The sequence below is a fragment of the Pristiophorus japonicus genome, chromosome 16 (assembly GCF_044704955.1).
Source record: "Pristiophorus japonicus isolate sPriJap1 chromosome 16, sPriJap1.hap1, whole genome shotgun sequence".
In the NCBI taxonomy this organism is placed as follows: Eukaryota; Metazoa; Chordata; class Chondrichthyes; family Pristiophoridae; genus Pristiophorus; species Pristiophorus japonicus.
The window spans coordinates 126,198,190-126,225,385 of NC_091992.1; the positions used below are offsets into that span (position 1 = coordinate 126,198,190).

At 46.1% G+C, this 27,196-nt stretch overlaps 1 protein-coding gene across 1 annotated transcript in view; it reads left to right on the top strand.

Annotated features, from left to right (window-relative positions):
* The window catches only part of LOC139227167 (alpha-N-acetylgalactosaminide alpha-2,6-sialyltransferase 2-like), a 76,423-nt gene that overhangs the window by 42,293 nt on the left and 6,934 nt on the right, over positions 1-27,196 (top strand). The window contains exons 3-8 of the mRNA XM_070858231.1: positions 3,704-3,869; positions 5,352-5,529; positions 6,759-6,897; positions 13,461-13,564; positions 16,430-16,513; positions 22,381-22,480. Coding sequence (XP_070714332.1) covers positions 3,704-3,869; positions 5,352-5,529; positions 6,759-6,897; positions 13,461-13,564; positions 16,430-16,513; positions 22,381-22,480 — 771 coding nt within the window. The remainder of the gene's footprint in view (positions 1-3,703; positions 3,870-5,351; positions 5,530-6,758; positions 6,898-13,460; positions 13,565-16,429; positions 16,514-22,380; positions 22,481-27,196) is intronic.

Here is a 27,196-nt window from a genome sequence, read left to right on the forward strand (position 1 = left end):
GCTGACGATGAAATTAACTTAATATCCAGCTTATTGTCATCCTCTATCTGCTATGTCCTCGATAAATTTGGGTGCGATCTACCTTTCATACACTGCTTCTGGTTGGTTACTTGAAATGTTTTTCTTCCTTTATTGAATGCTTTGTAGATAGTTGTAGTTTTGCAACCACTGCTAGGACTGTTGCTAAGTGGGAAAATGTTTGATAAAAGATGTGATTCTATAGTTTCATTAAGAAATGTACACACATCCTGTTCTCTGAAGGAATCGAAATGCAGCTTTTTAAAAATTTGTTCATGGGACGTTGTAAAATGGATTGTTGTAGAAACCCAACCAGTTCTGTATTTATTATTATTCACTCATGGACATGCCCTATAAAACTTTAAGTTTCTATCTTCAACCATAAAGACTACATAAACAGGATTTTGACCCAGTGACGATGAAGGAACGGCGATATATTTCCAAGTCAGGGTGATGTGTGACTTGGAGGGGAACTTGCAGGTGGTGGTGTTCCCATGCGCCTGCTGCCCTTGTCCTTCGAGGTGGTAGTGATCGCAGGTTTGGGAGGTGCTGCCGAAGAAGCCTTGGCGAGTTGCTGCAGTGCACCATCCAATAACCAAGCGGGCTGCTTTGTCATTCCTTTCCTTCCTTATTCATAGAAATATAGAAAATAGGAGCAGTGGTAGGCCATTCGGCCTTTCAAGACTGCACCGCCATTCAATATGATCATGGCTGATCCTCTATCTCAACACCATATTCCCGCTTTTTCCCCATACCCCTTGATGTCTTTTGTTTCTAGAAATCTATCTATTTCCCTCTTAAATATATTCAGTGACTTGGCCTCCACAGCCTTCTGTGGTAGAGAATTCCACAGGTTCACCACCCTCTGAGTGAAAACATTTCTCCTCATCTCGGTCCTAAATTTCCTACCCCGTATCCTGAGACTGTGACCCCTTGTTCTCGACTTCCCAGTCAGGGGAAACATCCTCCCCGCATCCAATCTATCCAACCCAGTCAGAATTTTATACGTTTCAATGAGATCCCCTCATAATCGTTCCCTTTTCAACTCACGTCTATTGTGTCTGCGTGTTTTGCTCCTCCCTCTCTCTCTTCAAATCAGTGGCAACACCTTCAGGTATCTTCCTCCCACTCTCTGATATTGTCCCCTGAAATCCACTAATCTTGCCCTTTCGGTGAAGTTCGTTGGGATGTTTACTATGTTAAACATGTTATATAAATGCATGTTGGTGTTGCTTATGGTCAAGGGTCTTGCCTATCTTCAATAACTTCTGCCAGGTAGTTGACCCCATGATGTGGCAGAGTGCACCCGATGTTTATGTTCTACACCAGCCTCCCCCCCCCACCTGACTTCATCTCACCCAGCAGCAGATCCTTCTCTTCCTTTCTCCCTCATGTGCTTACCGAGCTGCCCCTGAAATGCATCTCTGCCATTCGCCTCAACTACTCCATGTGGTAGCAAGATCCATCACATTCTAATCATTAATTTTCTAAGAAACTATTCTTACTGACCCTTGGACGAATGACATCAACAACTAATGTTACTCTAACCACACCCGGTCAAGTTAAATAACTTTTCCCAGAAGGCTTGCTTTAACATCGTTGTCACCATTTGGACATTTTTTTGAAAAGTAAATTTTTTTTTTTTTAAAGTATGTATTTGCTTGTGAAGAAGCATATCCCCCTTTCAATTGCTGCAAATACATTAGGCTGCTAAGAAAAGTCTACACGCTAGCAGACCATTTTAGGTAATATAAAGTAAGGCGAAGGTAAGTGTCAGCTGGTGGCTCAGTGGGTAACACACTCGTCACAAGGTTGTGGGTTCAATTTCCTCTCCAGGAACCTGAGCACATAAATCTAGGCGGGCACTCCCAGTGCAGTGCTGAGGGAGGTGACATCCTTCGGATGAGACGTTAAACCGAGGCCCCGTCTGCTCTCTCAGGTGGATGTAAAAGATCCCATGGCGCTATTTCGAAGAAGAGCAGGGGAGTTATCCCCGGTGTCCTGGGGTATTTTTTATCCCTCAATCAACATCACAAAAACAGATTATCTGGTCATGATCACATTGCTGTTTGTGGGAGCTTGCTGTGCGCAAATTGGCTGCCGCGTTTCCCTACATTGCAACAGTGACTACACTCCAAAAGTACTCCAATGGCTGTAAAGTGCTTTGAGATATCTGGTGGACGTCAAAGGTGCTATATAAATGGAAGACTTTCTTTAAGAACGGTAACATAATTGAAGTAATTCTAACACCACCACCCCCCCCCCAACCCCAACCCCAAAACGTGTGGGTTTGGGTCGGGTGGGAGATTAAAATGTTAAAAATCTGAAACAGCAACCCAACCTGCCTCGAATCCGCCCACTTCCTGTTATAACAGGGGCAGGATGAGGGGCGGGTGACTTATACGCCCTCAGGAGGTGGGTCGATTGATGGAACATTTTAAGGCTGAGTGCCTTCATTTTAACAGTTAACATTTTTTTTAACCCATGCCAGCATGTAAAAGGTGGCGAGAAGGGCTGGATCCATAAGGGAGGTGTCTTTACAGCATTGCCTGTGGGCCAGGGGGAGGAGCAGGAGTGCTTTCTCCCGGCCCTACAAGTTACCCAGTAAATCCCACCCCCATGATCTGTCTGCTCCTCGCCCATCCCCACCCCCTACCGTGATCAGACACCACCGTACCATCTCTAACCCCCCCCCACCCCGCTCCCTCCCCTGACCACGATCTCCACATCCCTGCCCTCCCCCCCGCGATCAGTTCCACCCCCTTCCGACCACCATCTCACCCCACCCCCCCGACCACCATCTCTCTGCCCCCCCCAGACCACCATCACTCTGCCCCCCCCCTCCCGACCACCATCTCTCTGCCCCCCCCAGACCACCATCTCTCTGCCCCCCCCCCGAGACCACCATCTCTCTGCCCCCCCCCGAGACCACCATCTCTCTGCCCCCCCCGACCACCATCTCTCTGCCCCCCCCAGACCACCATCACTCTGCCCCCCCCCTCCCGACCACCATCTCTCTGCCCCCCCCAGACCACCATCTCTCTGCCCCCCCCCGAGACCACCATCTCTCTGCCCCCCCCGACCACCATCTCTCTGCCCCCACCGACCACCATCACTCTGCCCCCCTCCCGACCAACATCTCTCTGCCCCCCCCCGACCACCATCTCTCTACCCCCCCCCTCCCGACCACCATCTCTCTGCCCCCCCAGACCACCATCTCTCTGCCCCCCCCCGAGACCACCATCTCTCTGCCCCCCCCGACCACCATCACTCTGCCCCCCTCCCGACCAACATCTCTCTGCCCCCCCCGACCACCATCTCTCTGCCCCCCCCCGACCACCATCTCTCTGCCCCCCCGACCACCACCTCTCGGCCCCACCCCCCGACCACCATCTCTCTGCCCCCACCGACCACCATCTCTCTGCCCCCCCCGACCACCATCTCTCTGCCCCCCCCTGACCACCATCTCTCTGCCCCCCCCGACCACCATCTCTCTGCCCCCTCCGACCACCATCTCGTGCCCCCACCACCATCTCTGACCAGTGTCTTGCTTTGCAAAGGATATTGCTGGCAAGCCACCCTCCTTGTCCCATCAACCCCTAGGCCTTTGAATTGACACGAGGTTTTGTATTGAAGCATGAATTGCCTGCTTGACCTTAATACCAAATTATCTTTTCCTTGTTAGAAATGTCCCGATAACATAAGAAAGCGAATAGCAAATATATCTGAGTATGATGATATCTTCTTGGAAACAATACCCATTCTGCAATGGAATAAACATGCTACAGAACAGGAGTATAAAAGACTGAAAAGACATCATACACCTCATGGATGGGATATCAGTTACGAAGGTAATTGTTATCTTTTTGTATTGAGTAATTATATAATATCAAATAGTAAAATTACAAATGTCAGCAGTATTAGGGTTGTGTTCCCTAGAATTTAGAAGGGTAAGGAATGATTTGATTGATGTTTTCAGGATATTAAGAGGAACAGATAGGGTAGATAGAGAGAAACTATTCCTGCTGGTTGAGGAGTCTAAGACTCTGGGCATAGTCTAAATATTGGAGCCAGACCTTTCAGGAGTGAAAGTAGGAAACACTTCTACACATACAGGGTGGTAGACGTTTGTAACTCTCTTCCGCAAACAACATTTGATGCTGGGTCAATCATTAATTTTAAGTCTGAGATTGATAGATTTCTGTTAACCAAAGGTATTAAGGGATATGGGCCAAAGGCGGGTATATGGAGTTAGATCGCAGATCAGCCACGATCTCATTGAATGGCGGCCCAGGCTCGAAGGGCCGAGTAGCCTCCTCCTGTTCCTATGTTGCAAATAAATCAACCTCTCACGAACACACAGCTTGATGTATATAACCTGTGATGTGACCTGCATTTTGCAGATCTCCCGTTTTCTCTCAATGCTGAGAAGACATTCTTTATAAAACAATACAGGCAGTATTCTTTCACTAGCATTCATTGATTTACCACAACCTCCGATATGATGAACACTTGTGGTGTAAGCTATTTTCTATTCTCAACAATGCTCACAGTAAAATGACTCGTTATTTGCTTTCAAAGAACCTGATAGTAGATCTGTGTATAAAGGTTGACCAATATTGCTCATGGATTTAAACAGGCAGACACAGAGTGACAGGACTAGAGGGTGCAAGGTGTAGTTATAATCTGCGGTTAAATGTGCAGTTAAATCCTAAAGTTATGTTGTCAGGGTAATAGAGCTCCACATAGTGGACTGCTGTGGTAATGCAACTACTGATGTAAATAATAAAATGGGCATGTTGCAAAGTCACATGAGGATCGTTTCTGTTAAGGAGCTATCTTGTGTGTATGTGAGTCTGTGTGTGTGTTTGTGTCTGTGTGTGTTTGTGTATTTGTGTCTGTGTTGTGTGTGTGTGTGTGTTTGTGTCTGTGTTGTGTATGTGTGTGTGATGCAGTAAGAAACTATCACAGTCAGGGTTGGATTATTTTATGGCAATTATTTAATTACCAGATTTTGGATTGGGCACTGTGATACTTAGTCACTCCAGGGCAAATGGTAGAGGTAATAGTCTGAAAGTGTCATAAAAAGTTAAGAATTAGGAGCAGGAGTAGGCCATAGGCAATTCAGCCAGTATATATTTATATTGTCACCACACCTTTAAAGTTTTCATTGAAGTAACAAAAGAATTGGAGCAAGGAAGTCCCCTCCTTACATTTTAGTTTAGTATTTGAATCCAATCTTTGTAAACCAAAGATACTGTGTTTATAAGACAAAATTGTAGTTTTTTTGCTATATTATACAATCGTAGGTTAACCTCAATCATATGTTGCAGACCTGAAGGATGCCCTGAACTATCTTAACACCTCTGCAAACACTTTCATGTTTGATGACTGGGAGAAAAGACCAAATAAGACTTCTGTCTGCATCCGCTGTGCAGTGGTTGGAAATGGTGGAATACTGAATGGTTCTCGGAAGGGAGAGGAAATCGATAAACATGACTATGTATTCAGGTATGCTTCTATTTGCATCTCACTTGGTCAAATGAGGATTGAGTGCCTGCGTGCCAAGATGAAAGGAACCGGTTAGTGAAATAGGTCCAAACACTGTCCATTTATCTCTTGGCTCCAGGTTGCAAGTCCAACCCAGGCCAACAGAATGAAAGTCGTCTCCTCTTTGCTGAATTTAAGGGTTTTGAATCTGGACATGGGGAGTCCAGTTCCTACTTGGCAAAACTGTCCAAAATTTGACCAGATGCCGACTGAATGGTCAGTCTCCAAGGCCGGTTGGTGTGGAGAATGAATTTGTTATTATGGTGCAGTTAAAATATGAATATTTTTCAATCTTCAGATTTAGTTGTGATCACTTGTACTCTGCCAACCAATCTAGTTTGGAATGTTTTTGAAATGAATACTTCTGGTGGACATTGTGCAATTTCTACTTGGGCAACACCGTTTACAATCTTGTCTGACTACAGTGATTCATCCAAATGTGCGGCTCTGCAAATGGGGGCGACTATTTTGCACAAAACCATTGCTGCCAACACAGAGCTTACAGCACTATCCCAACCCTACGGGAAAGAAAATAAATGACACTCCAAGTCAATATGTATGAAGTGTGTGTATTTATGTACTCATTTTATGAAGGACCATGACCTATGAGATGGGGCGCGACCAAGTTTGAAGGGTGAAATGGAAGGTCAGATAAGTGTCGATGTAGAGATTAAATGATAGCAAACTTTTTAAAGCCTGTAGATTCTAAAAGAAAGGAAATGATTTGGGAGGCCAGGAGAAAATCCAGGGAGTTAAAATGGTGTGTTTTCTGTTTGTCTCCCCAACTTCTGTCTGAGGCCGAACCAGGCTGTTCGCAACCTTGGTGTCATATTTGACCCTTAAATGAGCTTTCGACCACGTATACGCAGGATAACTAAGAACGCCTATTTCCACTTCGGTAACATTACCTGTCTCCGCCCTTGCCTCAGCTCAGCTACTGCTGAAGCCCTCATCCAGGCCTTTGTTCCTCTAGACTTGACTATTCCAACGCACTCCTGGCTAGCTTCCCACATTCTACCCTACGTAAACTTGAGGTCATCCAAAACTTGGCTTTTGGTCATCTGCCCTAATTTCTCATTTTTGTCTTATAATACTCCTGTGAAGCGCCTTCGGTCGTTCTACCATATTAAAGGTGCTATATAAATACAAGTTGTTGTCTAATTGTTTATTTCTGCTGTTTTTTTATATAGAGTGAATGGAGCCATTATTAAAGGATTTGAGAAAGACATAGGAAACAGGACATCATTTTATACATTTTCCACAAATACAATGAGGAATTCTCTAGCTGCATATCACAAAGCGGGATTTACGATTATACCACAATCTAAGGTATTCCCCCAGATCAAATTTACACTTTTGATAGTCTGCAAAATGAGCAACTGGTCTTTAACGTACTGAGAGATGTGGATATAAATGTGCTATTTACTTAACTACTTCAACTCACTCCTGGCCGGCCTCCCACATTCCACACTGGATAAACTTGAGGTCATCCAAAACTCAGCAACCCGTGTACTAACTCGCACCAATTCACGATGTCTCATCACCCCTGTGCTCACTGATCTACGTTGAAACCGGTTAAACAACGCCTCGATTTCAAAATTCTCATTCTTGTTTACAAATCACCATATAGTAATGGCCTCGCCCCTCCCTATCTCTGTAATCTTTTTCAGCCTCACAACCCCACAAGATTTCTGTCCTCTTGAACATCCCTCATTATAACTGCTCAACCATCTGTAGCCGTGCCTTCAGCTGTTTGGGTCCTAAGCTCTGGAACTCCTTCCCTAAACCTCTCCGTCTCTCTACCTCACTTTCCTCCCTTAAGGCACTCCTTAAAACCTACCTCTTTGAACAAGCTTTTCGTCATCTGCCTTCATTTCTTCTTCTGTGGCTCGGTGTCAAATTTATCTGTTTTGTCTTGTTAACACTGCTGTGAAGCACCTTGGGACATTTTACTGTAATAAAGGCGCTATATAAATAAAAGTAATTATTATTATTTGATTTTCACAATGAGCACAGTATTGAAGGGGGACACGGGTTTTAAATCAAGCAGTCTCAAATGAGATTAGAGATTAAAAGCAGCAATTATTTCCCTTCCAGAAAGTAGTGGAACGGATTGCTAGTCAAAGCAGTTAATTCTGTGTCATAGAAACATAGAAATTAGGTGCAGGAGTAGGCCATTCGGCCCTTCGAGCCTGCACCACCATTTAATAAGATCATAGCAGGAAAGTACCCCTTTCCTGCTTTCTCTCCATACCCCTTGATCCTTTTAACCGTAAGGTTTCATATCTAACTCCCTTTTGAACATATCTAATGAACTGGCCTCAACAACATTCTGCGGTAGAGAATTCCACAGGTTAACCACTCTCTGAGTGAAGGAGTTTCTCCTCATCTCGGTCCGAAATGGCTTACCCCTTATCCTTAGACTGTGACCCCTGGTTCTGGAACTCCCCAGCATCGGGAACATTCTTGCTGCCTCTTCCCTGTCCAATCCCGTCAAAATTTTATATGTTTCTATGAGATCCCCTCTCATTCTTCTAAACTCCAATGGATACAAGCCCAGTTGATCCAGTCTCTCCTCATATGTCAGTCCTGCCAGCCCAAAAATCAATCTGGTGAACCTTCGCTGCACTCCCTCAATAGCAAGAACGTCCTTCCTCAGATTAGGGGACCAAAACTGAACACAATATTCCAGGTGTGGCCTCACCAAGGCTCTGTACAACTGCAGTAAAACCTCCTTGCTCCTATACTCAAATCCTCTAGCTATGAAGGCCAACATGCCATTTGCCTTCTTCACACCATGGTCTCATTGAACCTCCCCTTTTCCTAATCCGTCACCATTCAGATAATATTCTGTCTTCTTGTTTTTGCCACCAAAGTAGATAACCTCACATTTATCCACATTATACTGCATCTGCCATGCATTTGCCCTCTCACCTAACCTGTCCAAGTCACCCTGCAGTCTCTTAGCATCCTCCTCACAGCTCACATCGCCACCCAGCTTAGTGTTATCTGCAAACTTGGAGATATTACATTCAATTCCTTCATCTAAATCATTGATATATATTGTAAATAGCTGGGGTTCCAGCACTAAACCCTGCGGCACCCCACTGGTCACTGCCTGCCATTCTGAAAAGGAGCCATTTATTCCGACTCTCTGCTTCCTGTCTGCCAACCAGTTCTCTATCCATGTCAATACATTATCCCCAATACCATATGCGTTAATTTTGCACATTAATCTCTTGTGTGGGACCTTGTCAAAAGCCTTTTGAAAGCCTAAATACACCACATCCACTGGTTCTCCCTTGTCCACTCTACTAGTTACATCCTCAAAAAATTCTAGAAGAATTGTCAAGCATGATTTCTCTTTCATAAATCCATGTTGACTTGGATCAATCCTGTCACCGCTTTCCAAATGCACTGCTATTTCATCTTTAATAATTGATTCCAACATTTTCCCCACCACTGATGTCAGGATAACCGGTCTATAATTCCCTGTTTTCTCTCTCCCTCCTTTTTTAAAAAGTGGTGTAACATTAGCTGTCCTCCAGTCCATTGGAACTGATCCAGAGTCAATAGAATGTTGGAAAATGATCACCAATGCATCCACTATTTCTAGAGCCACTTCCTTAAGTACTTTGGGATGCAGCCTATCAGGCATGGGGATTTATCAGCCTTCAATCCCATCAATTTCCCGAACACAATTTGCTGACTAATAAGGATTTCCTTCAGTTCCTTCTTTTCGCTAGACCCTCGAACCCCTAGTATTTCTGAAAGGTTATTTTTGTCTTCCTTAGTGAAGACAGATCCGAAGTATTTGTTCAATTGGTCTGCCATTTCTTTGTTCCCCATTCTAAATTCACCTGATTCTGTCTGCAAAGGACCTAATTTGGTCTTCACTAATCTTTTTCTCTTCACATATCTATAGAAGCTTTTGCATTCAGTTTTTATGTTCCCAGCAAGCTTCCTCTCATACTTTATTTTACCCCTCCTAATTAGACCCTTTGTCCTCCTCTGCTGAATTCTAAATTTCTACCAGTTTTCAGGTTTGCTGCTTTTTCTGGCCAATTTATATGCCTCTTCCTTGGATTTAACACTATCCCTAATTTCCCTTGTTAGCCACGGTTGAGCCACCTTCCCCGTTTTATTTTTACTCCAGACAGGGATGTACAATTGTTGAAGTTCATCCATGTAATTTATAAATGTCTGCCATTGCCTATCCACTGTCAATCCTTTAAGTATCATTCTCCAGTCTATCCTAGCCAATTCACATCTCATACCATCGAAGTTACCGTTACTTAAGTTCAGGACCCTCGTCTCTGAATTAACTGTGTCACTCTCCATCTTAATAAAGAATTCTACCATATTATGGTCACTCTTCCCCAGGGGGCCTCGCACAACAAGATTGCTCATTAGTCCTCTCTCATTACACAACACCCAGTCTAGGATGGCCAACTCTCTAGTTGGTTCCTCGACATATTGGTTTAGAAAGCCATCCCTAATACACTCCAGGAAATCCTCCTTCACTGCATTGCTACCAACTTGGTTAACCCAATCAATATGTAGATTAAAGTCAATCATGATAACTGCTGTACCTTTATTGCACGCACCCCTAATTTCTTGTTTGATTCCATCCCCAACCTCACTACTACTGTTTGGTGGTCTGTACACAACTCCCACTAGCGTTTTTTGCCCTTTGGTATTCCGCAGCTCTACCCATACAGATTCCACATCATCCAAGCTAATGTCCTTTCTTACTATTGCGTTAATTTCCTCTTTAACCAGCAACGCTACCCCTCCTCCTTTTCCTTTCTCTCTATCCTTCCTGAATGTTGAATACCCATGGATGTTGAGTTCCCAGCCTTGGTCACCCTGGAGCCATGTCTCTGTAATCCCAATTATATCATAATCGTTAATAGCTGCCTGCCCAGTTAATTCATCCGCCTTATTATGAATACTCCTCGCATTGAGGCACAGAGCCTTCAGGCTTGTCTTTTTAACACACTTTGTCCCTTTAGAATTTTGCTGTAATATGGCCCTTTTTGATTTTTGCCTTGGGTTTCTCTGCCCTCCACTTTTACTATTCTCCTTTCTATCTTTTGCTTCTGCCCCCATTTTATTTTCCTCTGTCTCCCTGCTTAGGTTCCCATCCCCCTGCCATATTAGTTTAACCCCTCTCCAACAGCATTAGCAAACACTCCCCCTAGGACATTGGTTCCAGTCCTGCCCAGGTGCAGACCGTCCGGTTTGTACTGTCAAATGAATCCCTTCACACTAGAGCTGGATCAATATTTGGTTGGAATAAAATTGGTGTTCTCTGGATGGGAGGAAAAGCAAATTGTGAGGAGGACACAAAAAACCTGCAAAAGGACATAGGCAGGCTAAGTGAGTGGGCAAAAATTTGGCAGAAGGAGTATAATGTTGGAAAGTGTGAGGTCATGCACTTTGGCAGAAAAAAATCAAAGAGCAAGTTATTATTTAAATGGAGAAAGATTGCAAAGTGCCGCAGTACAGCGGGACCTGGGGGTCCTGGTGCATGAAACACAAAAGGTTAGTATGCAGGTACAGCAAGTGATCAGGAAGGCCAATGGAATCTTGGCCTTTATTGTAAAGGGGATGGAGTATAAAAGCAGGGAAGTCTTGCTACAGCTATACACGGTATTGGTGAGGCCACACCTGGAATAATGCTGCAAATACTCAGTTGGTCAGGCAGCATCTGAGGAGTGAGAAACCGAGTTAACGTTTCGGGTTGATGACCCTTCGTGATTGACTTTGGACCATTTGATCTGCTTTCTTCTGATGTCCGATTCTTTCAAGAGATTCTGAGGTCAGAATTGCAAGAAAAGATGAAGATTGCAGAAAGAATAATGACAACATTTGGTTAACAATGAAGACATTTGAACTTGAAATCAGGAAAGCAACCTCAATGCTGGAGACTGGATGGGCCCTGGGAGCTGACAGAATAACAGCAGAATCGAGCGATCAGTGGTGGTAAAAAAAGAACTTGCATTTATAAAGCACCTTCCACAACCACAGGATGTCCCAAAGCACTTTACAGCCAATTCACAAAGTGTAGTCACAGTGGGGAACCAGCTTGCAGCTCAACAATGTCCCGCAAACATCAATGAGATAATGACCCAATAATTTTCTTTTAGTGACGTTGGTTGGCGGAGAAATATTGGACAAGACATTGTGGAGAATGTCCCTGCTCTTCCAATAGTGCCGCAGCATATTTTGTATCCAGTTGCATATTTTGTGTCCACCTGAGAGGCCAGACGGGGCCTCAGTTTAACGTCTCATCCGAAAGACGGCACCTCCGACAGTGCAGCACTCCCTCAGCATTGCACTGGAGGGTCAGCCTAGATTGTTGCGCTCAAGTCCCTGGAGTGGGTCTTGAACCTACAACCATCGGACTCTGAGGCGGGTGTGCTACCCACCGAGCCATGGCGGGAGCCACGGCGGACACCACGGAACACAGAGTGTGGAACGGAATGCTGCGCTGAAGTTGAGGACTGAGCTACGGATTGGGTTGAAATAACACTGGTGCCGAGCAGGAATCGTTCATCCTCCCTGTCGTGTGGACTATTAATAACTCTGACAGCGCTGGTGGGTAAAGCAAACCAGATGAGAACCATGGAGCGGTGGAGATGTCAGTAAACACCCGGTGATCTAGATTCTGGGGGCGATCTGCCAGTAGTGACCGGAATTGAGGAAGAAATGCAAAGATAAACGCTAAGAAAGTTGGGAAACCCAATCGGACCACGATCTCTGAGAGCAAACACAATCATTACAGTTCGAATGGATGACCCCAATATTACCATCATGCTCAGAAGGGAGACATTATAAAAGATAAATCATTTCCATAATATGCTGCAATGGCAATATTGGGGCAAATGAGAATCAGCTGGAGTTGGCAAAATCATTGGTTCTTCATACTAATTTGAAATATAATCAACTGTGCCGAGAACATTTAATATATATGTGTGCCCTAATACGGGATTCATCCTCTCGGTCAATAATGTGTGCCCTACGTGGAGGAAGTGCACCTCAAGTCTCAATGCCGAGAGCATTCAGAAAACAAGCGCAGGCAGCGGAAAGAGGGTGCGGCAAACCAGTCCCACCCACCCCTTCCCTCAACGACTATCTGTCCCACCTGTGACGGGGACTGTGGTTCTCGTATTGGACTGTTCAGCCACCTGAGGACTCATTTTTAGAGTGGAAGCAAGTCTTCCTCGATTCCAAGGGACTGCCTATGATGATGAATACGGGATAAATAAGTATTAAATAACGACATTGTTCTGTTGTATAAATATAATACAGGCCAGGGAACCAATATTTTACTGAATATAAACCATTCCTGTCACAACCATGAGGACTGGGTTGTGATGTGTACGCTGTCATCATCATCATAGGCAGTCCCTCGGAATCGAGGAAGACTTGCTTCCACTCCCAAAGTGAGTTCTCAGGTGGCTGAGAGCCGCAGACCCTGTTACAGGTGGGACAGACATTCGTAGAGGGAAGGGGTGGGTGGGGCTGATTTGCCGCGCGCTCCTTCCTCTGTCTGCGCTTCACCTCTTCATGCTCTTTGCCTTGAGACTCGAAGAACTCCCGGATGCACTTTCTCCACCTCGGGCGGTCTTCGGCCAAGGTCTCCCAGGTGTCAGTGGTGATGTCCCACTTTACCAGGGAGGCTTTGAGGGTGTCCTTGTAACACTTCCGCTGCCCATCTTTGGCTCGTTTACCATGACGGAGCTACGCAGCAATGCTTATTCCCTATAAACCGGCAGTGCCTGACGTGTATTCTGCATTAGCGGTTAGTCACTATGGTTTAATATCCATTGTAACTCGACTACCTCGGGTTCATTCTCCACGTAACTCTCTCTTCTCTTTTGTAGGAGACGAGGTATGTCTTTCTCCCAGAGAATTACCGAGATTACTATATGGTAATAGCTGCAATAACAAATACACCCGTACAAAAGGGGCATGACAAATCCAAAAAGTAAGTTTGCTTATTGTGTGCCTTCAGTTTTTCTCTTGCATGCTCACACATCACCCCCTCAGAGACATGGTGTCTGAGCAGCACGTGGCTCAGACAGTTCGTCATGGTCCGATTCGAGGAAGGAACGTCCTAGCTGAGTGTGCACAAAGATGGGAAAGCAAATTGTGAGGGGGACACAAAAAATCTGCGAAGGGATACAGACAGGCTAAGTGAGTGAGCAAAAATTTGGCAGATGGAGTATAATGTGGGAAAATGTGAGGTTATCCACTTCGGCAGAAAAAATAGAAAAGCAAATTATAATTTAAATGCAGAAAAATTGCAAAGTGCTGCAGTACAGAGGGACCTGGGGGTCTTTGTACATGAAACACAAAAAGTTAGTATGCAGGTACAGCAAGTAATCAGGAAGGCAAATGGAATGTTGGCCTTTATTGCAAGGGGGATAGAGTATAAAAGCAGAGAAGTCCTGCTACAACTGTACAGGGTATTGGTGAGGCCACATCTGGAGTACTGCGTACAGTTTTGGTCTCTGTATTTAAGGAAGGATATACTTGCTTTGGAGGCAGTTCAGAGAAGGTTCACTTGGTTGATTCCGGAGATGAGGGGGTTGACTTATGAAGGTAGGTTGGGCCTACTTAATATACACATTGGAGTTCAGAAGAATGTGTGGTGATCTTATCAAAACATATAAGATAATGAGGGGGCTCGACAAGGTGGATGCAGAGAGGATGTTTCCACTCATTGGGGAAACTAAAACTAGGGGACATAGTCTCAGATTAAGGGGCCGCCCATTTAAAACTGAGATGAGGAGAAATTTCTTCTCTCAGAGGATTGTAAATCTGTGGAATTTGCTGCCTCAGAGAGCTGTGGAGGCTGGGTCATTGAATATATTTAAGGCGGAGATAGACAGATTTTTGAGCAATAAGGGAATAAAAAGTTATGGGGAACGGGCAGGGAAGCGGAGCTGAGTCCTTGATCAGATCAGCCATGATCTTATGGAATGACGGAGCAGGCTCGAGGGGCCAAATGGCCGACTCCTGCTCCTATTTCTTATGTTCTTATACTGTTGTGAGACTTGCGTAAATGGTCTAACCTGGAAAACCTTCTAAGGTGTCTGGGGGGACGAGCTCCATGGGAGTGCCCCCACCCTCCGCCCAGCCTGGGTTCCTGTTCCCGATCACCGACACCTCAATACAATACCAGACACAGACACACACACACCAACACGCACACACACACACACACAGACTCTCTCACACACACTCTCACATGCACTCACACACACACACACACACAGACACACACACACACGCACACACACACACACACACACACACACACACACACACCAACACGCACACGCGCACACACACAGACTCTCTCACACACACTCTCACACACACACTCACACACACTCTCACACACATACTCACACACACTCTCTCACACGCTCACACTCACACACACACAGACAGACACGCACCAACGTACACACACACACACACACAGACTCTCAAACACTGTCGCACACACTCTCTCACACACACACACACACACACACCAATAAACCTCGTAATGGGGCATCGGTCTTGGTAATGTAATTCAGAGTAAGAGTTCCAGCTCTGGATTGCGGACATGCAGTGATCTGGCATTCACCGCACCAGCCCGGCTATTTGTCCCACATGTTCACTGCCCTCTGGGGCAGGAAGCACGGCCTAACATCCATCCTTGTTCTGCCCGAACATAACTTGTAAGCAATACCCCAACCATTTTAAGTGCCCCCTCAAAAGGGGCAATATAATCGACAAATTAACAATTAAACTTTGGACATTAAATGAATCAAATTAAAATTTGGTTGCCAGGATGATGCGTAAACAATACCCCAGACCCTCTCCAATCTATCCCGCTGTGCCTATTTAAACACAATCTAAACCTCTCAAACCGACCCCATAATCTACTCCCTTTATTATTTTACAAAGCTCAATTAAACCACACCTAAGCCGACAAATATGTGAACAGGTGTGACCTTTAAATGTTGACTGAATTGACATCTGCATTCCCTGGTGCAATATCCTCCCGCCCACAAACCCTCCTTCACCTGAGACTTGAGCTGGATCTTGGATTCCATTGTGCAACAAGTGAATATATAAATCTGTCGCGAGCACATTAATTGCAGGAACGCTATTGAACGGTAATTGAGTGGCACTGTGGTAACTGCGTAAGCGCGTGGCATATCTTCATAGGATGGCACCAAGATTGAGATCCTAATAAGAGAAGTCCTATTGGCTGTGCTTGGAAGGCAGAGGTTGAAGAGGTCAGCCTGGGACCTTGCTCCTGATTTAACACATGGTGCGTGCGTGAGTGAGTGTAGTGTTTCCCTCCCGTCCCCAGTTGAGTGACCTGTTGCGTTCGCTGTCTCTGATCACACGTGAACAATGGGCACTTGTTAAGATGCTGGCAGTATGTCAGTTCCTGTGGAGCAGTGGACGTAAAAGATCCTACTTCGAAGAAGAGCAGGGGAGTGAGTTATCCCCAGTGTCCTGGGTCAATATTTATCCCTCAATCAACAGATTATCTGGTCATTGTCACATTGCTGTTTGTGGGAGCTTGCTGTGCTCAAGTTGGCTGCCGCGTTTTCCACATTACAACAGTGACTGCACTCCAAAAGTACTTCATTGGCTGTAAAGCGTTTTGAGACGTCCGGTGGTCGTGAAAGGCGCTATATAAATCCAAGTCTTTCTTTCAGAAGTGGGGAAGTATGTGTATTGGGGGTGGAGGGGGGATCGAAACTGAATTTATTCGTAGTCGCGGATTGAGGTCCAAAGGTAATGACTAATATGTTGGGTTTTCCTGTTTCCTGTGTTTTAGCCCACCGACTTATTTCGGAGGACAGGGTGGAGCTGAAAAATACAAGATGTATCACCCAGACTTTGTCCGATACCTTCGAAATAGGTAAAAAGGCTTTTTGAATATTGGCACTGTGAGGGTTGGGCATGATGTGTGTATCTATATCTCTGCCTGTGTCGTTCATGTGCTGCCTCCTGGAGGGGCACAGGGACAGTGAGGCAGTTCAATCACTCACTCACCAGTTTTCCTTTGCTTGCACTGGAGAAATGTCTCGCCTCAGCATAATGGCCTAGAATTTCCGTCAGTTGTGCCGGCCGAGCCAGAGCTAAAGGACAGCGGAATTTTACGTGCGAGTTGCCGTGATCTTATACGCTGGCATCCTTAATGGTTTGGCTGACATTGAACTGGGGAGTTCATGATTCTGCAAATGACTACTCAAAATCATGGATGCAACTCCCCGGTTCAATATGTTGTAACACCAGTATGCTAAAACACCATTAAAATACTACGGGCGAGACGTTGCTGTCCTTGCCACCACTTGGTAGCGCCAGCAATGCGTGCAGAAATGGCGGCCGCCACTCTTGTGTCAGCTGGAGAAGAACCCGGCAGACGGCGGCATATTGGTTGTCTCCTTTGCACGGCCGATCACTGAAAAGAAATGGCAGCATGGTGACGTCACGCCGACTTAACGTCACCTACGTGAACTTCAACCCTCGTGCTCAAGTCAACGCTGGGTCCTAACCTGCCGTGCAAGCAGGCTGTCAGGGGTGCTATCATGCAGCTGTTGAAGGGATACACACATCCATCAGGTAAGTTTGAATGGAAGGGTTTGGGCTGTTTCTTAAAATCTTACTGGAGTGATGGCTTGCGGCCGCAGGTGTGAAAAGTTTTTTTTTTTTAAGTGGTTTAGGAGTGCTGCAGGATGCTTGCAAGGACTTGGATGGTAAGTGAAGGTCTTTGAGAAGACAGAACATGCTGCGAATACGCAGCAGATCACGCAACAGCCGCGGAGTTCACGTCTCAGGTCGACATGCTGCCTGACCAAATGAGTATTTGCAGCATTTTGTGCTGTCGTTTCACATTTACAGCATCTGCTTGCAGAGGGAAGTGGAAGATGCAGAAGGGGAGGAAGTGGAAGAGGAGCAATCAGACAGAAGGATGCATCCCAGACACTGCATATCCAGGATGGAATCATCCCCCTGCAGTCTGACTGGCTGGGCAGGTTGTATTTCTTGGGTGTGTGAAATGAGGAAAGCATAAGGATGGAGTTGTACTGACGAGAGGGCGGGAAGCCAAAGGAGGATAATATACAAGGATACCCGCATCTGGTCAAGGGCTCAGCCATGCCCCTGCCAAGAATGGCCTGCACCGTCTCCCCCAAGGGGTGAAGTGAGGCTAGGAATGGGAGATGTGCTTCATCATTGGTGCAGATTGTTGGTAGGTGAGTGACTGGGGGTCCTGCATTGAGAAATGTGTGAGCCTAGTGGTGCAGTTGGTAGGTGACGTCTTTTGAAGATGCATTCGCTGATCTTAACCAGTGGTCTGAGGTCATGAAGCTTCTTTGGGCACTGGAGCCAGGTGGTGGGGGAGGCACTGCTGGCAGTGACGGCCTTGGTAATGTACTCCCACATTGTTCTTTCTGGACGGCCTCCTGGCCCCTATTGGTAGAGAGCCTGTCTTGCAGTGATGACCCCTGCACGAAGCTGGAGTGCTGCAGGCGAGACCCTGTGAGCCATTTGTGGTAGTGCTGAAGCAGTTTTACCATTTGTTGAGTTTAGGAAGGCCATTCAGCTTTAAGTGCTGAATATTGGCATTTGGAACTTCTTTTAAATGTTGATTATTTCTTATAAGACAGAAAGGGATGAAAAATGTATTGAATCAGTGCATTTTATGATCCCTTGTTATCAATATGCATGGCCCCTTTAAATGTCAGAGCTCCTCACGGCCCACAATGCATTGCGAGCTTCACGGCCTCACGCACAGACGCCCGGGGAAGCAGCAACGCCGCGCTAGCACAACAAATTGGTCCCCGGATCCCTTGTGCAACACCAGCAGGACAGCGTTGCGCCCAAGGTTAGCGCTGTGCCACTTACCACCATGCCCTCAATACCGACTTACCTTGCTTCGCCCGGTGGCCATTGCGGGCGGCCGTTAACGGCAGTTGGTGAGGACACCGGCGGCTTTCCGGGGACAACGAATTTTCCCCTCCTTTGTCTACTCCGGGGGGCCGTCTTCCCAACCTAATCTTCATGCCATATGTAATGTACTTGCTTCATGGGTTCTTTGCTTAAGAATTCATTGCAACACGTCGCTATTAAGAACTAGTTGGTTTGTTAACAAAGGTTTAACAAGCACACTACACATTACCTGTTCATCCACTAGGCTCACAACTGCATACCTCATCGTGGACCCAACTGGCTGGGGTTTTATTGAGTCTTGTGAACATCACGTGACTGACTAAGCCACTCATAATGCAACAGATTCACAAACCTGTGAGCATACTCACCGGTGCATACATCACACCATATCTGAAGATATTTTGACATGATGGAGACTTCATAATTGGTAGAATATAATGAGATCAATATTCAAGTATGACCTTTTAAAGTAAGTCGGTCATGATAAACTAGCAGTTACATATGTATCACATCACTGCCCCAGCAAATGGATTGGAATGTATAAGGTTCCAGAAGGCACCCATTAAGAGTTTAATTGGGAAGTGCCGTTCTAATGGAGGCTGAACACTTTGAATTAGGTCAGGTTTTCAGAGTCTGATTCTTGGGGCTGGATTTTTGGCTTTGATGCTTTTGGGGCAATAATGGCGGCGGGGCAGGAAAGTTAGTGCCCGGGAATAGTTTGCGCCTCAGTAAGTAATTTTGGGCAGCTGGGCCGTGAGTCAGGGGGCGCAGCGCTAAGGGAAGCGTTGTACACCTCTCTTGGGCGCTAGCATGGGAAACTCCCGAGCTAAAGAGCCAGGCCGGGAGCGCTCCGAGGGACACCAGGGGTGGGGGTGGGGGGGGGGGGGGAGAAACCTAAAAAAACACACAAAAACATTCCCAAAACATTGCCCGTGCCACCACAACACAAATGGCAACAAAAAAAATGAAAAGAAAAAACAACCACACTTACCTTAGGAGTCCATTACTCACTTTTCCACCGTCGGGATGGTTGGACTGCCCCGATTTCCCAGTCGGTCACTGCGGGGCGCGCTTCGGGGCGTATAGGTCTGGCGGGAGTCAAAACTCGCGCTGCTGTCGCGCTGGTGTACGCCGGGCGCAGCTCTTCCAGGCGGTGCTGCTCCACGCCGCTAAACCGGACCCTAGGATCGCCGCGGGGCGCTGGAGGATGACCATCCGGCCAGAACACCTCGCCGCCGCCATTGCCGCCGCTCCGGGGCATAAAACGGAGCGAAGAAGACCCAAAAGTCCAGCCCCAATTGAAGTCAAATCTGCAGGCAAAACATTGAGGAGTTGCATAGAATTACACAGGATTTATACCTCGCAAACCGCCCATCCTGCCCAACTGGTGCATGCCGATGTTTATCTCCACTCGAGCCTCCTCCCATCCTACTTCATGTAACCCTATCAATATAACCTTCTATTCCTTTCTCCCTCTTGTACTAATCTAGCTTCCCCGTACATGCATCAGCTATTCCCTGTGGCAGCGAGTTCCACATTCGAAGCACTCGCTGGGTAAAGACATTTCTCCTGAATTCATTATTGGATTTATTCGTGACTGTCTTCTATTTATGACCTAGTTTTGGATTCCCCCACAAGTGGAAACATTTTCCCTATGTCTATCCTATTCAACCCCATCCATAATTTTAAAGACTTCTAATGAGTAGAATGGGCTTATATTCTCTGGAGTTTAGAAGAATGAGAGATGGTCTCACTGAAACATATAAAATCCTTGGGCTTGACAGGGTAGATACTAAGAGAGGTTGTTTCATCTGGCTGGAGAGTCCAGAACGAGGGATCATACACTCAGAATAAGGCTGAGATGAGGAGAAATTTCTTCACTCAGAGGGTGGTGAATCTTTGGAATTCTCTACCTCAAAGGGCTGTGGAAGCTGAGTATGTTCAAGACAGAGATCGATAGATTGTGGGCACTAAGGGATTCAAGAGATATGGGGATTGGGCAGGAAAGTGGAGTTGAGGTAGAAAATCAGCCATGATCTTATTGAATGGCGGAGCAGGCTCGAGGGGCCGTATGGCCTACTCCTGCTCCTATTAAGTTCTTTTGTTGCCCCTCAGCCTTCTCTTTTCTAGAGAAAAAAGCCCCAGCCTGTTCAGTCTTTTCTAATAGGTATAACCTCTCAGTTCTGGTATCAGCCTTGTGAATCTTTTTTGCACCATCTCCGGTGCCTCCTGTATCCTTTGTGTAATATGGAGACCAGAACTGTTCACAGTAAACTCCTTTAATCTGATTGGTGGAACTACAATCACTGTTGGACTGCCAACCTCCACACTGGGCCTATACTTAACAGGGACTGCTGGATCAAAAGGAATGACCTTTATTTAAGGAAGGATATATTGCTTTGGAGGCAGTTCAGAGAAGGTTCACAAGATTGATTCCTGAGATGAAGGGGTTGTCATATGAAGAAAGGTTGATCAGGTTGGGCCTATACTCATTGGAGTTTAGAAGACTGAGAGGTGATCTTATTGAAACGGATAAGATTCTGAGGGGGGCTTGAGAGAGTAGATGCAGAGAGGATGCTTCCCCATAATGGGGGAATCTAAAACTGGGGGCATAGTTTCAGAATAAGGGGTTGTCCATTTAAAATGGAAATGAGGAGGAATTTCTTCTCTCAGAAGGTCGTGAATCTTTGGAATTCTCTGCCACAGAGAGCTGTGGAGGCTGGGTCATTGAATGTATTTAAGGTGAAGATAGACAGATTTTTGAATGATAAGGGAATGAAGTGTTATGGGGAACGGGCAGAGAAGTGGAGTTGAGGCCAAGATCAGATCAGCCATAATCTTATTGAATGGCGGAGCAGGCTCGAGGGGCCAAATGGCCTACTCCTCCTATTTCTTATGTTCTTATGTAAACTAGTAATGGTATGTGATGCTTAATCCCTGTGTAACCTTGATATTCTGCATTTGAATTATAACTGAAATAAACTTCAATGTATTAATATTAGTGTTTTTCCTGTGCAGCATTTCAAACCTTATCACGTTCTGATATAAATTGCTTCAATTTTTGTTTTTATTCATTCATGGGATTTGGGCGTTGCTGGCAAGCCCAGCATTTATTGCCCATCCCTATACAACTGAGTGGCTTGCTAGACCATTTCAGAGGGCAGTTAGGAGTCAACAATATTGCCGTGGGTTTGGAGTCACAGAGCCAGCCCGGGTAAGGACGGCAGATTTCATTCCCTTTCAGACATGGGTTTTTCTACCAATCCGGTACAGTTTGAACCTCCCTTATCCGGAACCCTTGGGACCTGGCCTGTTCTGGATAAGGGATTTTTCCGGACGAGGGGTGGTCACGGTAAATTGGATGGTGCAGGTACTGAGCAAGAAGATGGTTGGGGGCTGGTGGTGCGGCAGAGAGATCATGGGGAGTCGGGGGGGGTGGATCGCGGGGGTCAGGCCAACGATTGTGGGAGTTGGCAGTGAGGAAGGACTTCAATTAGTTCATGTCGGAGTTCTGCGCATGCGCCATCTGGTGGCTGGGAATGGTTCTGGGCAAGGGGTGTTTCTGGATAAGAGAGTTCTGGATAAGGGAGGTTCAACCTTTCGTTACTTGGCCACCTTTACTGGTACTAGCTTTTTATTCTGGATTTATTTAGTTAACTGAATTCAAATTCCCCAGTTGTCGTGGTGGGATTTGGACTCCTGTCCCTGGGCCATTAGTTCAGGCCTCTGGATAACTGGTCTTGTAGCATAAGCGCTATGCTACCATTCCCATTAGTTTGCAAATACTCTGCTGACGTGTGGGGCCATTTTGTTAATGTAATACCATCTCTACAGGTTTCTGCGGGGAAGCATTTTGAAGACTAAGCATCGTAACATTTACCGGCCAACCACTGGTGCAATAATGCTTCTTGCTGCTATCCATTCCTGTGACGAGGTAAGCGGAATTGATATTATTTACAATTGATGCCCACCCTTGCACCACTATCCCTTTTGCTGTGTTGCGCCAACTCCCAGCAGTACTTCCTCGTGAGCACAAGCATTGCGATGTGGAATATGTTTGTAAAGCTTCCATTTTCCCGTTTCAGACAACGGGAATGTAAGAATATAACAAATACGAGCAGGAGTAGGCCATTCAGCCCTTCGAGCCTCTCCACCATCCAATAAGATCATGGCTGATCTTCTACCTCAACTCCACTTTCCTGCACTATCTCCATATCGCCTGATTCCCTTAATGTCCAAAAATCTATTGATCTCTGTCTTGAATATACTCAACGACTGAGCATCCACAGTCCTTTGGGGTAGAGAATTCCAAAGATTCACCACCCTCTGAGTGACAGAGTTTCTCCTCATCTCAGTCCTAAATGGCCGACCCCTTATTCTGAGACTGTGACCCCTGGTTCTAGACTCCCCAGCCAGGGTAAACATCCTCCCTGCATCTACCCTATTAAGCCCCTTAAGAAGTTTATATGTTTCAATGAGGTCACATCTCATTCTTCTAAACTCGAGGAAAATATAGCCCCTTTATACTCAATCTCTCCTCATAGGACAATCCCCCCATTCCAGGAATCAGTCTGGTGAACCTTCGTTGCACTCTTATGGCAAGTATATCCTTCCTTGGCTAAGGAGACCAAAACTGTACACAGTACTCCAGGTGTGGTCTCACCAGGGCCCTATATAATTGCAATAAGACGTCTTTACTTTTGTATTCATATCCTTTTGTAACAAAGGTCAACATACCATTTGCTTTCCTAATTGCTTGCTGTATCTGTATGTTAACTTTGTGATTCATGTACAAGAACACCCAGGTCTCTCGGAACACCAACACTTCCCAATCTCTTTTCATTTAAAAATTATTCTGCTTTTCTCTTTCTCCTACCAAAGTGGATAACTTCACACTTCTCCACATTATATTCCATTTGCCACGTTCTTGCCCACTCACTTAGCCTGTCTATATATCCCCTTGATGTCTCTTTGCATCCTCCTCATAGCTTACTTTCCCACCTAGCTTTATATCATCAGCAAACTTGGATACATAACACTCGGTCCCCTCATCCAAATCATTGATATAGATTGTGAATAGCTGAGACCCAAGCACCGATCCATACGATACCCCACTAGTTACAGTCTGCTCACCTAAAAATGACCCGTTTATTTCTACTCTGTTTTCTGTCTGTTAATCAATCCCTAATCCATTCTGATATATTACCCCCAATCCCCCAAGCCCTAATTTTGTGTAATAACCTCTTGTGTGGCACCTAATTGAATGCTTTTTGAAAATCCAAATATACTACATCCATGGTTCCCCCTTATCTACCCTGCTAGTTACAACCTCAAAAATCTCTGATAGATTTGTCAAACACTATTTCCCGTTCATAAATAGATGTTGACTCTGCCCAATCATATTATGATTGTCTAAATGACCTGTTACCAGTTCCCTAAGAATAGATTCTAACAATTTCCCTATTGCTGATGTCAGGTTATCTGGTCTATCGTTTACTGTTTTCTCTCTCTCTCCTTTCTTGAATAGCAGGGTTACATTTGTTACCTTCCAATCTGCAGAATCGTTTTAGAATCTAGAGAAATCTGGAAGATCAGAACCAATGCTTGCACTATCTCTGTAGCCACCTTTTTTAAAACCCTAAGATGTAAGCCACTGGGCACAGGGGATTTGTTAGCTTTTAGTCCCATTAATTTCTCCAATACTATTTCTTTACTAATACTAATTTCTTTAAGCTCCTCATTCTCATTAGAACCTTGGTTCCCCACTATTTCCGGAATGCTTTTTGTGTCTTCTTCGCTGAAGACATACACAAAGTATTTGTTTAATGTCTCTGTCATTTCCTTATTTGCCATTATAATTTCTCCTGTCTCTGCCTGTAAGGGACCCATGTTTACTTTCGCTGTTCTTTTACATACCTAGAAAGGTTTTTGCAATCTGTTTCTATGGGGCTGAAATTGGCCCCCTCCATGAGCTCCATTACCGCCTCTAAGAAGCAGGAATGGCCCTAACCCTAACCCTAACCCTAACCCTAACCCTAACCCTAACCCTAACCCTAACCCTAACCCGACCCATCCGAAATTGCCCCTGGGTTACCACACCACCCGGGCATGTTCTGAACCCTTACCGACTGGCGGAGACCCGCTTTCCAGCCCCGGCAGGAAATTGCCCCGTACGGAATTGCCTCACGGGAGCAGCGCTCCCGACAGCTTTCCACGGCGGGGAGCTGTCTGTGGCTGGGCGGCACGTCCACCCTTAAAGGGGAGGTCACGCTGCCGGCGACTCCATTTTATTTATTACTGTCGGCCAACTGCCAGGTCGGGCGGACAATTATGCCCACGGGTTCGGCCGGGCTGCCAACGGGCAACCTGGCACCCCCTCTTGGGTGACAGGCCGCTGGCCCAGCCAAAACACTCCCTGGTGGCCCAGTGTTTGCCGCTGAAGTGGCTGCAGAGTTTGTTTAACTGAAGGGGAGGGACGCTTTAACGTGTCAGCTGATGACTTGGAACGGCGGCCATTCCGACCTGCCCGCACTTCAGCTTCCCAACTCCGCTCCGACCGGGAAAGACATTCCAAGTCCTGAATTTCTCCGGATTCTCCACCCCATGGGTTGGGACGGAGAACCACTTTAAAAAATGGGAGGTGCGCCCCATTTGGGGTGGGGCTCAATTTTGGCCCCCGTGTCTCTCGCTCGTTTACTCTTGTATTCTATTTTCTCTCTCTCAAACAATTTCTTGGTCATCCTTTGCTGAATTCTAAACTCCTCCCAATCCTCAGGCTTACTGCTCTTTTTGGCAAAATTATAAACCAATTTTAATCTAATACTCTCTTTAACTTCTCTTGTTAGCCACAGTTGGACTAGCTTTATTCATTAAGGGACTGCTTACATTCCTTTTAAAATACAAATAGCTTCCTCAAAGAACGATGCAGGGCAATTGAAATTAACTCTGAGTCAGAAGGTTGTGGGTTCAAGTCCCACTCCAGGGACTGGAGTACAACATCTAGGCTGACACTCCAATGCAGTGCTGAGCGAGTGCTGCACTGTCAGAGGTGCTGTCTTTTGGATAAGACGTTAAAACGAGGCCCCGTCTGCTCTCTCAGATGGATGCAAAAGATCCCATGGCACTAGTTCGAAGAAGAGCAGGGGCGTTATCTCAGGTGTCCTGGTCAATATTTATCCCTCAATCAACACCTTAAAAACAGATCTTTCTTTCTTCATTTGAAACTGTAGCTGAGTATTTTGCCCAATCATTCCAATCAATCGTCATTGATAAATTCGGCATTCTTGCTCTAGTATTTCATGATGGTTCTATTACCGACTTAGCTCGATAGCTTGCACTTTTTCAGCTCAATTTCGCCTGCTCCCATTTGGTCAGAAACCCGATGGCCCGATTTGTATTTGTCACTCAGCCAGCTTCCTCCATCCTTTCTCTGATTTACATTCACTGGGCCCCCAAAATGGGATCGGTCGGACCCGTTGTTTGGGCGCTACAGGTGCCGTTGTGGGTTCCAAAATGGTGTCTGACGCACACCTGCAGGGCAATTCATGGCTGTCACCATATTGGTGAGGGCATTAATGTGCGCACAGCCAACGTCCGTAGGAAGCATGCAGAGTCATGATGTCAATCAGCCAGCGGTGCCATTTTGGAGCTCAACGCTCCAGCTAACGCCTTCTCCCAAGCTCACACAGCTGAACACACGTTCAGCAGCAAGAAGCACCCCCCCCCCCCCCACTTCCCCAACCCCCCCACCACCAGCGCTATTTAAAGGGATCATCATCTACTCATCGGTCAGCTGATGGTAGATTCCTTCTGGCTGTCGGTATGATTCCACCAGTGTTTGGTGCTTCCTATAGTTTAAACTTGCAAAAGTTTGCAGAGAGTGGTTTGTGGCAGGTGTGGGAGGACATTTTGGTGACTTCCAAGGCTTCTGCACAAACCGCTTGCGGCCAGACATGGGTGCACAAGTCGGCATTCCCCCTCGGAATACAGCACGACTTGGAGAATGAACAGAGGACACGCAGAGCAGGACACGTTGCTGGAAGAGGGAGGAGGAGCGGGGAGAAGGTCTCTCAGCAGGAGGCTGTATCCACCCAGAGTGTTCGGGGGAACAATTCTCCCACGTGATCCCCGGTGAGGAACAATGTGCGAGACGTCCTCACCGAAATCTGCCCCCTGCCACAGCCCCGACTACAGCCTCGGAGCAGGGCAAGGATCGCATTGCCAGTAGCTGTGAAGGTCACCGTGACCCGTGTGCACTGAATGAGATTTCCTGGGAGCTTTATAATGAGGATTGCTCAAGTTTGTTCATCCTCCAGGATGTGTTAAATTACTTTCTAGGTGCCTGCTGAGTGTGTATCTGTGAGATTCAACAACCATCGATTTCAGCCAGGCGTGAATTTTCTGCTCCATGTACCCAGGCAGTGCTGACATTTAATTAAATAACTCTCCATCGCTTCCACAAGACCAGACTACACAGAGACTAAAGTTAGCTGAAGCCACAACAGGGAGTGTTTTTTTATGTAGACTCACAACCAAGTTTCAGCAATAATTTAATGTCACGTCTATTATTAACCATTTAAAATTAAGATCCTCCATGTATGTGGCTTGTAGGAAGCTTTGATCCCGAAACGTTTTCCAATAATCATCATCA